At 35.9% G+C, this 15,653-nt stretch overlaps 1 protein-coding gene across 6 annotated transcripts in view; it reads right to left on the reverse strand.

Annotated features, from left to right (window-relative positions):
- Window positions 1–1,148: 1,148 nt before the first annotated feature.
- Window positions 1,149–15,653, reverse strand: part of MINDY3 (MINDY lysine 48 deubiquitinase 3) — an 84,398-nt gene continuing 69,893 nt past the window's right edge. For 5 of the 6 annotated variants that reach the window (XM_055296661.2, XM_055296663.2, XM_055296666.2 and 2 more), the window contains 4 exons: window positions 12,104–12,176; window positions 9,459–9,546; window positions 5,159–5,230; window positions 1,149–2,125 (listed from right to left, as the gene is read on the reverse strand). In XM_055296661.2, the coding sequence (XP_055152636.1) occupies window positions 1,976–2,125; window positions 5,159–5,230; window positions 9,459–9,546; window positions 12,104–12,176 (383 nt within the window). In that variant the 3' untranslated portion in view covers window positions 1,149–1,975. The other variant, XM_055296662.2, reaches the window with a different exon arrangement.

The raw sequence follows: 15,653 nt of genomic DNA on the forward strand, positions 1-15,653 counted from the left end.
TTCTCTTTGACCCTTTGGTGTAATTCATTAGTGTGTCAATTTCCAAGATTTTGCGATTTTCTAGACTTATGTTATTGCCAGCATATAATCTAGTTTGGTAAGCAGCCCAAGTGCATATGGAAAGGAAATGTTCCCATGGCTGTTTAAATGATACCAAGTTAAGGTCAGCAATGGAAAGGAAATGTTCCCATGGCTGTTTAAATGATATCAAATTAAGGACAGCAATGATATCAAGTTAAGGTCCAGTCATGCTTGCCATGTGACAAGAGACAGCTTCAGAAAATTCTAGCCCCTGGCTGCTGACTGAAGCAGACAAGCTGTGCATTCCCACCTTGCCCCGTTTGGATTCCTGAGCAAAGAATTTGTACATTTAATCAAATGGTTGTTTTATGCCATGAAGTTTTGGGATGATTTGTTATGTAACAATGGTAAGAGGACCATTCTATTTTGTAGGCTTGATGTTTATGAGACAATCTATGATTTTGTGTAATCCTTATGGAATTTGGGATTATTAAACCAGAGTTTTGAGAAACTAATTCTAGCATTATATATTTTATACAGATTTGGAAGTAGCCAAGACTAGACTAAATATTGACATTTGAAAGCTGTAAGTTTAGTAAGTAGTATCATATTCCTGAACAGAATGTCACCAAAAGTTATACACAGAATCTCATGCCTTTCCCTATGCTTAATTATATTGTAATTGTGTGTGTGTATGAAAGAAAACAAAACCCAAACAGAAATTCACACAGGAACTATAATATTGAAGGTAATGTTCAGTTCTGAAATGTAAAAAGAGGATACTACATAATTATCTGCTTTACATGTGGAGGAAAAGAAGTATTAATGGCTATTGTGAATTTCAAATTGCTGGGCCACAAACCCGTCAGAATACAGCAAATCTCTCTCTCAAGTAAACGGGCTTCTGCATCTTTGCTCACTGGTCTAGACAGCTGCCATGTGGGTTCTCATACTTCTGGCTGGCTGAGTTAGCAGAGCTCTTAGGATAGCATAAGGCCTGGTCTCTTATTCGAGGTCCTGTATGACTTAGCCATTTGTAGTACTCTGTGCTCTCAGGGTTACTGGGTAGAAACATTTAGAAGTACGTATTTGTTTATTTTGAGCCACAAACGTAAAAAATGCAAGGGTACAGTTAAAGAAAAAGGTGTTTATTTAGGCCATCAACTAGGATCATAATAAATAACGCAATATACTAATGTAATAACAGATGTTCTCATGCATTTATTGTGTTTATAAATATAGAAGCAAGCTGGCTTACAGGGCTGTTGGGACAAATTTGGAAAAGTGTATTTGGCAATTATACAGTAAAAATTAACAGTGTTAACTATCAGATTCTCATTTCTATCAGTTTTTAGAATACATCCCCTATACATCTGTGAATAAATGGTAATGGTCTTGTAGAGTTTCTACTTTTTGTGAACATGCCAGAGTTAAGTCAATTGTCAAAGGATCTAGGTTGACAATTTGTTATTTGTCAATATTTCTAATGAAAAACAGATCTTAGAAAAATGAACTCTTCTGCATTTCAGTGTAGAGGCTGATATATTACAAGCCGGAATCATTCAAACAAAAAAAATAATGTGCCTCAATGAAATAAAACCCAAAAGTAGAAGTTTATAAATAGTAAGTCTGATACTCAATATACAAATGCTGTAGTATTGCGTTTGTAATTTGGTAAGTAAATGACCAAGTATCTGAATGCAAAAGTGATGAACTTTGATTAAAGCTTAATTTTGCTAGTAGATTTCACACAAAGGGTTAAAATAGGATAATCTTTAACATAAAGCTTTAGGACAAATAATTTAAACATAAACAAACACTGAAAATGTGTTTTTAATTGTTATTTACAGTTAATCAATGATACCAGTGTTTAGCTTAATCCAGCCAACTGCCAGTCTTGACTCCCTCTTTCAACATCTGTTATTAAGATCTTCCTTATAAATACTTAGGCAAATTAATTTAGTGAAGGAGAGCGATCTGTGGTCCAGAGTAACTCAATGTATGGCCATTTGGTTTGCAGACAGCGTTTAATAGGAGTGTCATCTGTCTGTAGCATGGGATCTTCAAAACCCATCACAACTGCAGTCCCTTCTACGTACATGACCTGTTGAACAAAATAAAGCCACCAAGGTCAATCAACAGTCTTAGCAAATTCTTATGTGGAATGAAAACAATTTTTAGAGGCTAGCAAATAAGGTATTACATAGTTTCAAATGAAACTTTACATGTAATTTTATTTTGCTAGAAATGAGCAGGAATATCTGCTTACTGATTAATGTGAAAGTAAATTTGTAAACGATATTTAATTGCTAGCTGGCCAGGTGATTTTTAAAAATTCAAGATCATGTGAATCCTAAAACACATAGACTGTTTCTAAGAAAAAAAAATAGTCTTCAACGGATCTATACCATTGGAAAGAAATGCTTAATTATCATATTTACATATAATTTATACAGGTCCTACTGCTTTAATACTGAGGTTCTCAGATGCTCATGCTGCCTCATGAAATGGAGAGCTATAAAAGGAATATAGCTATTATGTTCTGAGGAACATGTTTCTCCTTCTAATTTAAGTATTGGATTTCTAGAGCTGAAACCAATTTGAATGTTTGTCATCAAAATTTGCTATTATGGTATTAAATATTCCTGAAATGCAATTCATGAGTGCATTCTGTACAGCATGAAAAATCATGGAGAAAAAAATTAAAAAGGATGTCAGGACAGAAAGAAAAAAGTAAAAGAGAGGTTGAAAGATCAAACTAACCAGATAATGTATATGCAGTGGCAATGATCACAGAAATATATACTGGCAGGTGAGTAGCAAGAAAAATTTTATTCTGATTAATTTACAATGAAACATACTTAAAGTATTTTGGACATACCATATCAACAAAAACCCTAACTCATGACCAAGGGCTCACTGTGGACATTAAGGCACTCCTTGGTGGTCAATTTCTTTTTTGTACCAACAGAAATTCTGATGCTGTATAATTTAAAAGAAACAGATATAGACTGTCTTCTTCCAAAGAGTATAAAATTATTTTTACACATTTGCTAGCTGATACACGAGTGTAATTATGTTCTTCCAAAATAAAAGCCATAAGTTATTTAAGGAGCCAAAAGCAACAACTTTATTATCCTTAAATGGTAGTTGCCTCTAGAACACATTAAATACAGGAATAGAATATATTACCAGATCAGATAATCTTGTGTCATGAATCTACTCATTCCTAAGAAAGTGCTAAAGATACATTGTAATGTGAAATACATTTTTTGGCATCTTTATTTTAGTTAATATATTAGTTTCTGGTGTTGAAATAAATTGACATTGAAACTACAACTCGAGCTTTTCAGTCCCCAAAGCAAAACTGCCTTTTCTGAAATGTTATACACAAAGAATATAATTCAAGTTATTAAGTTAAATACATAAGTTAAATACAACTGGCCCTATTTTTCACAAAGAACTTCACGTGCTCATGTCATTAGAGCAGAAATGCTTGGGCAAGGTACCATGACCCACCTCCATGGCCTCAATCAGGCTCGGATGCCTGGTGGCTCAGACTCCATCTCACTTTGCCAGCATTCTCCTTTTGTCTGTTTCCTTTCTAATAGGTCCTTGCTATGCAGCTTATAATTTTAGCTCCTGATTAACTTCAAAACATACTTCTGTGACTTAATGACATCCCTATTTTGCTTTATAGCTGTTGTATATTACCGTCATTTTAACAGTTCATCCTATTTGATAGCTGTTGTATATTACCGTCATTTTAACAGTTCATCCTATTTGTTTTCTTATCTTTTTGTTGATGTGTCAGAAGCTTGTCACAAGCATGATTTGAAAACTTACACTGTATACAGGTAGAGTGGCCAAGCAGACCACGGACAGGATTGGGAATCAGGAACTCAGTTCCAATCCCTGCTCTGCCAATGACCTGCTGTGTGACCCAGGGTGAGTCACTTAATCTCCCTGTCTCAGATGCCTCATCTGTAAAAATATGGGTAATATTTGACCTATCTTGCAGGGATTGTGTAGGTGAATAATTAGTGATTATAAAGTACCTCCTGTTACAAAGCTGTGCAAACATCAAACTCTAGATGAAGCACTCATTTGCACATTAGAAAACAGTATCCAAGTTTTCTTGACAATGTATATTCTTTGTGTGTGTGTGTGTATATACATATCTATATCTTTAGACCTGATAAAAACATCTGATTTATATTTTGTTGTAAAGATAACAGTAAATTTTAGTCTTTTAGATTTGGTCTAATTAAAATTATGTACTTAATTTACACTATCTGTTTTCTGTAACCTTCCAAAATTTAGATACATGAAGTCAGCATGGGCAGATCAAATTAAAAAGGAATGTTAGACCTTATTCCTTTAATATTAGCTGTAACTAATACATATATACTATAACTAGTATCTACTGTAACTGATACTTGAATAAACGCAAAGATAATAGACACTCAAAAAGGGGAAATCGATGCAACTGAACTCTGGTTTTAAGCCACATTGAGTACACTAGGCAGTGAATCACCTATGTGCTTCGTCAACGTTAGCAAAGGAAAGCTGCAAAGCATCATGGGTAGGAGCATGGGCTCTGAGCTGGACTAAGTTTCACTCCCAGCTCTGTCATTTCCTGGCTGCTTGACCTGTAAAATGGGGATATACAGACAACACTTACTTCATAAGGTGCTGTGAAACTTAGGCAAAGTAGTTAATACAATTTCGGGTAAATGCTGGCTACGAAGGTTATTTATTTAAAAATATTTCTTCCAGTAAAAAATCTCAGTGTTACCTCTTTCTTCCTTTAAATGGATCAGTAACAACTTTCACTGGACTAACTACAATGTTGATTTAGAAACATGCTACACTGCCAAGGGTAACAATTTGTATGGGGGTATATTTAGTCGTGGTGAAGCTACTGCTCTGAAGTCCAATGTCAATTTCCAATGCAGACTAACATATACTGGTCAAATCCAAAGATGACTGATTGATTCTAAAATGTGTCCTCATAGTAAAGAGACTCCTGGAATAATCTTAGGTAGCAATTGTATGGGAATCGAACATTGTTATATACTCACATACTTATTTCATTAACCCAGTTGAAGACCGACGACTACGTGAATGATCATACCTTTTCATTATAATTTGACTGCTTCAATCCATTGTAGTGGTAGACAGTAAAAGATTCTGGACCACTGGAGCCCTATTATAAATAAAGGACTATTAAAACTTTATATCAGGCAATTTCTAATCAACTGAAAGTAAAATGCATGTTTCTCAAATCCTTATCCTTTGACTGGGGACTCATTTGACAAAAGAAGGAACTTAGGTTTATGGAGTTACAACTACCAGAAAGCCCTGAAGCTGAAAGCGTTGCCTCTGAAGAAGATGCTGGAACGTAGGGAAGGTTGATTTCCATTATAAGCTCTTCCGCACTAACTTATGTTTTTAATTATGCATGTATCACTATAACGTTTTTCAAAAGACAAGCTTCTAAAACATTTCCTAAAGTGTATCTTTTTCTATGTAAATAATTTGTTCCTCTCAATGAATTGAGAAAAGCAGTAGCATCACTTTTACTCAGACTAAATACACTTTCAGTATGCACCAATACTTCCAGTTTGGCCCACAATATTGAATTAGTGGTTTCTTTTTCAAAAAATATCCAATATTTAAATACTGTCAACCATTAATTAGTGAAAAGAGCACTGTGAGAAATGAAAACATACTCATAATGCTTAGGGCGATTTCAGTAATATTCAATAAAAAAAGAATATCCTATATATCACTAACAGAGTAAGCTTGTAGAAAAATGGGTCGTGGTATTCCCACTATCTATCTTAACCTTGCTTTTTAATTAGCTAATGACCACGTTCAACCCTCTTAACCTGGCATTCAAGGCTGTAATGACCTGTAATGACAGGCCTGGCTCCCAGTGAGTTCCCTCAGGGCCTCCGGCTGAGTCTGCCTGGATCGATCCCCCTTGTCTTCCTGGCCATATCCGATGGATACAAGCAGACACGTGGCCCTCCTTAGAATTTTTTCCAACTGGAATTAAGGGAACACAGCTGCTGGCAACTGGAGCTTCAGCTCCTACAGAAAGATAGGCTGTGACAATGTAGCCACTTTAGAGACGGGGGATGGGAGGTGGAGACCTCCCAGTGCTGTTCGAGGACTCCAGGAGCACCTTCCCAGTGCTTGCTTCTTCAATTCACCTCAGCTACTCCTTCCCCTTCATGTATTTCCCCCCCACTTAAGCCAATTTAGGCTGAGCTTCTGTGACCTGCAATCATGAGTCTTAAAATCCTACAGGGCTTAATCTACCTTTTTAGTCTTATCTCCAACTACTCACCTTTCTGTATTCTGTTTTGGACAAGCATGACTCATTTCACCATGAAAAGACCTTTTGTTGGCCTTTTGCACATTCATGATTTTTTTTTTTTACTCTTCTCTAAAATGCCCTCCTCTCTTTCCTTTTTCCAGACCTGGTTTAAATCTTAATTTTTCTGTAAAGTTTTTCCTGAACACACTAGTTAGTTTTTATACTACAGTGGAACTTAACCTTTACCATAACAATTGTCTAAATAATTTGAGAATGAATCATATAGTACTACTTTGTATCATCTCTTCTATTATTTTGAAAGACTGTTTAATTTTTCATGTCTTACATTCCCAACTAAAGCCTAAAATTTTTTTGTATCCCACTCAAAATGCCTTACAGAAAATAGAAAAATCAATTTGATCGGTTCCTTAATTACAGGAGTCAATGCAATTAGTTACATAATTTGACTCTTGACTATCAGAGTTAAATTATTTAAACTTAAAAAATAACCATTTTCCTGTAACTGAATATAATTTATATTCTGTATTTCCAGTAATTAACTGGCATAAAATACAGAAATACCAACAAAAGGTAGTGTAGCCCAGTGGTAAAGTGCATAGACTTTGTGGTTAGACAGACTATATTGGATTCTTGAATCAGCTACTAAAATACCTAGTGTATGACCTTAAACAATTGTCTTAAGTTCTCTAATCCTCAATTTCCTCATTGTCAAAATGGGGAAAATAATAGCATGGTGTTTAGAAGGCACACAGTGCCTGATGGAGAGTATGTGCTTGGGAAATGGGAGCTGCTTCTGCTATTCTTATTTAAACGAATGGCCTTGAAAAGCTTATAAATATTACCACTTTTTTCTTCCTACATCAGCCTCTACATCACAGCAAATAAATGTTCTTCCATAGGACCTACGTGAAGCATTATAAAGATTACTGAAGTTAAATATTTTCCTGGCTGTCCTTGTCACTCCAGTTTTACAACTTCATTTATTTGTGGCTGATTAAATAAATGTTTACTGGGCCAGGCGAGGTGGCTCATGCCTGTAATCCCAGCACTTTGGAAGGCCACGATGGGTGGAACACCTGAGGTCAGGAGTTTGAGACCAGCCTGACTAACAAGGTGAAACCCCATCTCTACTAAAGATACAAAAATTAACCAGGCCACCATGTGTAGTCCCAGCTATGCAGGAGGCTGAGGCAGGAGAATTGCTTGGACCAGGGAGGCGGAGGTTGCAGTGAGCTGAGATCGTGCCACTGCACTCCAGCCTGGGTAAAGGAGCGAAACTCCGTCTTAAATAAATAAATAGTTTACGGAATGATCACTATATTCATCTGTTAGGGACAAGGCAGTGTGTGACTAATTGCCAAAAGGAGTGTTGAGTCACTATGCATTTTTTGGCCACAGGGGAAAGGGGACATCAGTGGTATGTAGGGCATGATCGGAAAAGATCTATGACACAGAGGCGTCTGAGCTGCTATAGGATAGGAATAGATTGGAATAGGTAGGACTGTGACAGGTCTTCCTCTAAAGCAGCTGTTCTCTAACTTGGGCCTCCAGATCACTTGCAGGGCTTGTTAGACCACATTGCTGCACCCACCCTTAAAGTCTCTGCTTCAGGGAGAAACCTGAGAATTTGCATTTCTAACAAGCTCTTGGAGATCATACTGAGAACTCACTGCTCTAAAGGTAACCAAGAGCAGGATCACATGCTCGTGGGAGGGAAACAGCATGAACTATACAGACACAATGAGATAAACCAGGCCCAGGTGGAGAGTGTCTTCAGAATAGCAGGCAACAAGCAAACAGTGAGAGAGGAACACAGAGGGAACAAACAGTACAACCAAATGGAAATGTCTGTTACAGGCGAAAGAGAAGGGACTAGAACCGTCTTATTACTTAAAAAATTACTACAAGTAACTGTCTCACTTTACATTTCTCACTTTTCAAAATCTTCCCCAAATTAACAGGAATATTCTTTGTATTATAACTAAGAATCAATATTTCTATCAAAGATTCCGATAGCAGCCTTGAAATAAAATTAATACTGTCTCAAAGTTCAAAATGCTATAATGTATTATTAATCCACATATCTAGAACATCAGATTCCAATAAAAAAAAATCTAGCAGTCAGAATGTGAACAAAGAGGATACCACACTGAAGGGTCTAATGTCAGAAAATAAAATCTAATTTTTCACGAAGCCTTTACCAAAGTTTTAAAAAGTCCAGTAGTCTACCTTGTCTACACTGTGATATCCTCAGTTACTTTTTGAATCTTACCTCTTAACAATGTTGAGTTTAACAATCTTAACTACATCCTGAATTTTAGTAGTTACATTTTGAAATTTTCCCTCTAGCTTTTAAATTTTTTCTATTTGTCAATATCTCTAATAATAGCAGTAAAATAGAAATTGGAATGTCTATTGCAACAGCGAACTTCAGTGCAAACTATACTGATAGCTGATAAAATGACCATGATATCTATTATCTAGATAAGTAATTTAATTTAGTGGTAAAATGCTTCACTTAGAGAACAAAGACAGATAGGTATTGGATATAGAACTGGCTTGCCAATGATGCAGATGTAACTCAAAAACATTAAGGTTGGCACAGATGCCTCTGTTATTCCAGGTCACTGAGCTCCTATCGAAGCCCAGTGGAAGACATGTCCCAATGGGAAACAGCCCAGACCCACTTAGGTTTTAATTCTCCAGGAGCTTAGCTTCACTAGCTAGGGGCTTCTACTACCCACAGCCACCTTGACCTCTTCTCACAGTATTTAACAGTTTCCTGAGAGAAGAAAAGTGGGGGTGGGAGTGGAGAAAGAATCTTTCCAAACTTCCGAACTGTTCTCTCCGTATCATTACGTGTATAGACTGGTGTCTGCATCATCTTCTGCTACCCTCCCCATCAAGGCACTGCGTTACCGTATTTGAACACACATTCCCTCTGTCTGGGAAGGTTTCCATGTAACGGTGTTTTCTCAGTCTCATATCTGCACATTAGGACATTGTACACAAAGAGAAAATGCTGCAAACAATCACAGGTAATCATCCCAACAGAATAACAATAAATATATTTCCTCAACTATGTTACCTGATCAGGAAAAAATTCTTGAAGAAATGGGCCCAATAATATGATTCCTAATCCTTCTGGATCTAATTTATTCTTCATGAGATTTATACTACAGGGAGAAAAAAGAAAAACAGTGGATACCAGAGGAAAAAAAATAGCTGCTTTTCTTTCATGATTAAATTAATGTTACTACAACACATTCAGCTGCCAAAAGTACTAAGAGCTGTTCTTTTTAGAACCTTAATGACAAATACACAGGAATGACATCTAATTTGCCAAAACTTGGTTATTTTTAAACTAGAGTAATCTGTTACTATTTAAAATTTAAATTGTGACGACTTTGGAATATTGTTCCTTATTAGGTAAAGTAATTTAAAAACCAAGGCTTATAAACTCAAGCTTGTAACTTCCCAAAGGCAAATTCTCTTTGCTTCATAGGTATGCCTGAATTTAACAAATGAGGCATTTAAGTAACAAAATGTTTATTTTAAGCCCAAGGAGAAAAAGAAACAGGGTCAAAAGGCAGTGGTACATCAGATAATAGAAAACATCTCTTAAAAAGCTCACTTTTAAAAACTAAATGAGATAGCAGCTTAAAATTCATAGACAATGTAATTTGAAGGTTAAAGAGCTACATTAATTCTCAAAGGGCTAATGCGTCATGAATGGGTGGGTGATATATGCTATATTGGTCCAGCAGCAGCCTAAAGTGCGTACCAGCCCTTACAATGTAGGTGTACCAAGGCTGGTGACAGGTGGTGTTATGTGTGACTAGAAAGAAGGCAGAAAAAGGCAGACTGCAGTTTAATGGGTTTAAAAATGAAAATAGTCTTCAGAAAAGTTTTATTTTCCATGCTATCTCAAACTATAAAGGTCAAGTTAAATCTACCTTACTACACAACATGCAGTGTTGTGTTTGGGGATTTCAGGTGGTTCTAGTCAACCAGCTTCCTGAGGGGCAACTTCTCTCCTTTGAGTTTGCCTTTTCCATCTGGGTCAGTTACCAGGTGTGCCTTTCACAAAAGGAGTTAAAGCTATTCTTGTGAGGGTAAGCTATGTTTTAAGGTTTACGAAAGCTGCATCTGCACTGACATAGCCGTCTCTCCCGGAAACACCTAGGGTCAGGCTGCCTCACCATCCTGCTACCTGACATGTAGTATTGGCCCTGTGAGATGCTTTTGTGGGCCTGTGGCTATCATTCTTGTACAGCATACTGTACAAAGGATATGGCATTTTAATGAGTCTGAGTAAGGCCAGGAGGTTATGATGAAACAAATGAAGGCAGGGTCATATTATATTAAATCCTTAGGATGGCCCACTTATTTTATGGGCCATCCTGTATTATAATTGTAACTAGGCCAAAGTCGAGTGAATACTTCAGTCCAATCTTTCAGCTACTTCAAGAAAAACAACCTGATTGGATCAATTGTACTAACTTTATGATTCAAGGTACGTTTTCCATCTGATAAAACAAGGAAAATTAAGTAGATGATATATAGCTATGTAAGAATTTGGAAAAAAAAACTTTTTCTTCTTTCTCTTCCTTGTCTTAGGCTGATCAGTAACAAAAATTACTCGAGCTAATTCTCTTTTGTAAATTAGAGCAGTGTAAACAACATGGTCTCTACTTGGAAGTCAAGTTAGAAGAAGTACAGTAATTACTATCATACTATTTGTTGGACTAGTTCAACACTCTGAATTTCTCTTTAAATTGAAAACAATTATTCATTTATTAATATTTCTAACTATTGAGAATGGATGAAATCACAGCTCTAGTAAGATTGAGACAGATTAATTCAGATGTGGCTAGTTTATAAATGTTTATATGTATTGCACACTTTCAAAGAAAGTATGACTGAACTCATCTAAAAACAGAACAGGACCAAATTCTAAAAACGGTGTCTACCAATGTTTGATAAGCTTAAGTTTTTTCATTCTTAGAAAAACTTGCAGAAGGAAAAACTATGCTGAAAAAAGGAGTACAGATCCTATCTTAACTTTTATTCCCATATTTGATCAATATATGTATCCACTTAACAAGAGTTATTTTTTCATGGATAATAACTAAAGATCTTAATCTACAGAGGAAGTTGTAGATGTAACAATGTATAAAACATAACAGTGAGAATGAAGACAATGACAGGATCCTAAGAAAATACTGAAAAACGATATGCCGTAATATACTGCAGCCATCCCTAAAAGTTTCAGGTCAGTTAATTTAATCATTTAGAAATGTTAGATATCTTTGATCATCTTTATTTAAGAGGGAAAGTCAGAGGCCTGCTGGTTATTTAAGCAGCGCAACTAGCACTATCTACACAGAACCGTCATTACTTTACTGAAGATACTAAAGTCACATAAAATTTTAAGACGTGGGGAAGTGCTTGCAGAGAAAAAACTTTTTAAAGTTTATAGAAAGATAGTTTTAGCATTTTTTAAAAAGCAGGACAGTAACTGCTGGGTGGGAAAGGAAACTCAATTTAAGTATGTCAAGTCTGCTATAATATTGGATTAGTTCGATTTCTTTCTAAATCTTTGCTTTACAAAGATTGCTATGCTTCATATATGCAGATATAGATTTTTAAAAAGGCAAAAAATGTACAATATGTCTTAAACTTAATCGAATCTTTTTGAGTTGGCTAAATAACACTTCCTATTTAGCTTACTATTCAGGATCTGAAACAAGGTCCAACGCTTTCATCACATCTTCCAGAAGTGAATCGGGTATGAATCCATTATCTAGGGGGGGAAACATCAGAAACAATTTGAAATAAGAATTTACTTCAAGAAATGCTATTACTGCTGATCAGATTCCAGGAAAAAAAAATCGCATAAAAAATACAAAGAGTTAAGGAATAGTATGTTAAGTTTACTTTAGGCATAGTGCCTATTGTTATTAGAGACTCTCTTCTATTTGTTTTCTTGGAAACATTGGCAAATGCTTATTTTCTAGGTTAGTTTCAAATAAAAATATTTTGTAACTTGAGAACTCTGATGAAAGCTTAAAGTCAAATTATTTCATCTTTAAACAGTGTTACAGCATTAAGTCGGTAAAATATTTTTCTACTTAAAATCTTAGGTATATCTTTCAATAAACAAAGTAAACCTTTACATTCCCATTTAACAATTCAATTAAAATAATTCTTTACCAACAAATTCCCTTTGTCACAATGTTATTTAGTTTCTTGAAGGAATTTTAGTGATCCACTGATATTTAGACAACTGACAGATTAACAGCAAAGGTATTCTAAAACAGACTTGGTGATTTAAATAAAAGCTGTAGGTTTAAAAAAAAAAAAAAAACCCCTGAAATGAAGAGTCAAACTAATGCTGATGATGACTACTTTATGGAAAATGGTCGAAACTCTGATGATGCAACAGACCATGACACACACAAAGTCCTTGTGGGGTAGTTTGAAATGAGAGTGGTTTTAAACAAGTAAGTTGTTTATTCCTTAAACGTACAGTGCCCAATTTTCCCTATCCATTTACTCATTCCTGAAGATTGTCTCTGCTTTAAATCAGCTTCCAATGTCCTTCAGGGATTAGATGATTAAAAAAAAAAATCTTGTCATGGAGAACAAGATGTCCAAAAGCCCTGCTCCTATAATCAAACTACAGAATAAAGTGTGCAGTTGCTCTTTCAGGATGTGGAATTGTACACTATCTCTATCAGAAAGGAATGAAGTTATGATTGTAAAAAGGTCTTTTCTAAAACCTCATAAGGAGCTGTTTATCCATTTGAAGACAGATTGGCCTTGACTAAAAGGTTATGAGTCACCTAGGATAATTAAAAATGTGCAATTTTTTAAGTGAAGGGTTAGAGTAATTCTAGTTTGTTAAGTTACCAATAATTTGAGGTGTTGAGAATAAAGAAGACCTTGGTTGAAGGGACTGGTAAAAACATTCAAGCTCTGTGGGCTTAGCTTTGATGAGTCTGATCACTAATTTTGCTTAAGTCATAGCTAAAGGCTCAGCATCTCCAAATGGGAAACAGGCTTTACGTGGCCACCAGCAGACAGGAACAATTAGGTTTCTGTGTTTATAGGCCATATCCATTTGATATTACAGGTGGAGTCTCCCTTATCCAAAATGCCTGGGTCTAGAAATGTTTTAGATTTCAAATTTCTTCTGGTTTACGAATATTTGCAAATATACAATGGTTGAACATCCCTAATCTGGTCCCAAATCTGAAATGCTCCACAGTGTCCTATTGGCACTCAAAATTTTGGAGGATCAGAATTTCGGGTTAGGGATGCTCAATCTGTACAATGTTCTTCAGGGGCACCGACAGCATGTACTTTGTCATGGCTGGCAGCCTTTCTGCAGAAACCATAACCTGCAACTCAGTTCCCACCCCAAGAAAGAGCTCATTGGCAAATGACAACAAAAACAACAACGTGACCTTCTTAACAACATGCTTATATATGATTAACCTCAAGCTTAAACATTTTTAAGGTAGCTATCAGATTTACAACTCATAAGCACGGATATTCTGAAGTGTAACCATAACTGTACCCAGTCAGTAACTCTACATTTTGTACACGTAGTATTTTAAAACTAAAGATGTAATAGAATTTTCTCAAAAATTCAAAGACTTTTAATATACTCAAGATTAGAAGAGATTTCAAAATTATTTTCCTTTGTAGAAGACTTACTTTGACATGTTAACCATACCTACAAAAAAATTCTTTAGAAAAAGACTAGAACCGTTAACTGTAAAAACAGATGAAACCTAGGTCATCTGACATTTCACCAACTGACTCTCTAGAGAATAAGGAAACAGAGGCACAAAGATGAAACGACAACCTGAAAGTCAACAGCAAAGGAAATCTCAGAGAACACCATTTGATTAGTCAAGCAGATCTATGAAGAACTAAAAGAAAAAAACAGAACTTGCATGCATTAGTAAATTAACTACGTAGATATCAACACAAAAGAATGGGGACTATGAGGCAGGCCAAGCAAAAGAGGGCGGAGCAGCCAGGATGGGAAACAGCCAGCGCGTACATACTGTAATGCTGTTGGATTGTGGCTGAAAGGAGGAAAAAAGTTTTTGGTTTAAAATTTTTAAAGATTTTTACCAGTTGAATATCCAGATTGCTAAAAGTGTCAAGTCCTTAGAGATTGTGGGGAGGAATAACTCAATGCAAAAGAGTGCTGATGAAGGACAGTGAAAGTGAGGCGTGTAATTTCCTGGATAAGATAACTATTTCCTAACTGGGAGGAAACCTGAGTTGGGCTTTCGAAGGAAATATAAAACAATCAGGATTTCTGTTCTGAAAGATTAAGAAATAAACAGGTGAGCCCAGCAGGTCTCAATTTTAACAGAGATACTAGCTAAACTGGACACTGCAGGAAAAGAAGGCAAATGTTAGATACTCAAAACTAACACAGAAGCTGGAAAAAGGTTTCTCAGAGTTTTGCAACAAACTGCTTATAAGGAAACTGTGAAGCCCAGCGTACTTGAGACTAACATTTTCCATACACTGTGGGAGAGGGAGACTACAGTTTCTTGGGAATTAAAAAAAAAAAAAATAGAATTTAATGTCATTTTAGTCAAATATTAAGTAATTTTATTTTAAATATTGTATTATATTTATGTAGCAATATACCATTAACGCCTTAGTATTTATTAAATTATAGATCTATATTCCTATTGAAAAAGGAAGTGACCTTTTCCCCAAGGCCAAGTCACACACCAGAGCTGGGCTTTTCCGGACCTCTTTGGCATTACTTCTGGCTCCCCAGTGGGCAATGAGTTCTGGAGGGCAGGGAGTCCAGATCCCCAGGGCCTAGCACAGTGGTTGACTCATAGCTGCTTGTTAACATTTGTTACTTTTAATGATACAAGCTCATAAATAAGTAGCTCATTTATAGCTTGTACTGCAAATTCACTTTTATTATGGGATGGAAAAGGTACAAAATATGGTGTCACTATACAGAAAACTGCTAGCTGGGGCTGCCTAACAGAAACAGTGATAACAGTGACAGGAGTGCAAGAAGGCCACAGCAAGGGCACAGGGAGGAGCATTTATTTAAAAGGAACAGAAAAGACAAGGCAATTCTAGACGATGTCTAGGGAGTGGTGTATATTAAGCTCTATCTACAATAGTCCAATTATTCTTAAAGATTAAAAAAATGCAGTACACTGAAATCAGACAAAATATGGCTGTCAACATATTTTAGCAACTTAACAACAACAGCATCAGATTT

The sequence above is a fragment of the Symphalangus syndactylus genome, chromosome 10 (assembly GCF_028878055.3).
Source record: "Symphalangus syndactylus isolate Jambi chromosome 10, NHGRI_mSymSyn1-v2.1_pri, whole genome shotgun sequence".
NCBI lineage: Eukaryota > Metazoa > Chordata > Mammalia > Primates > Hylobatidae > Symphalangus > Symphalangus syndactylus.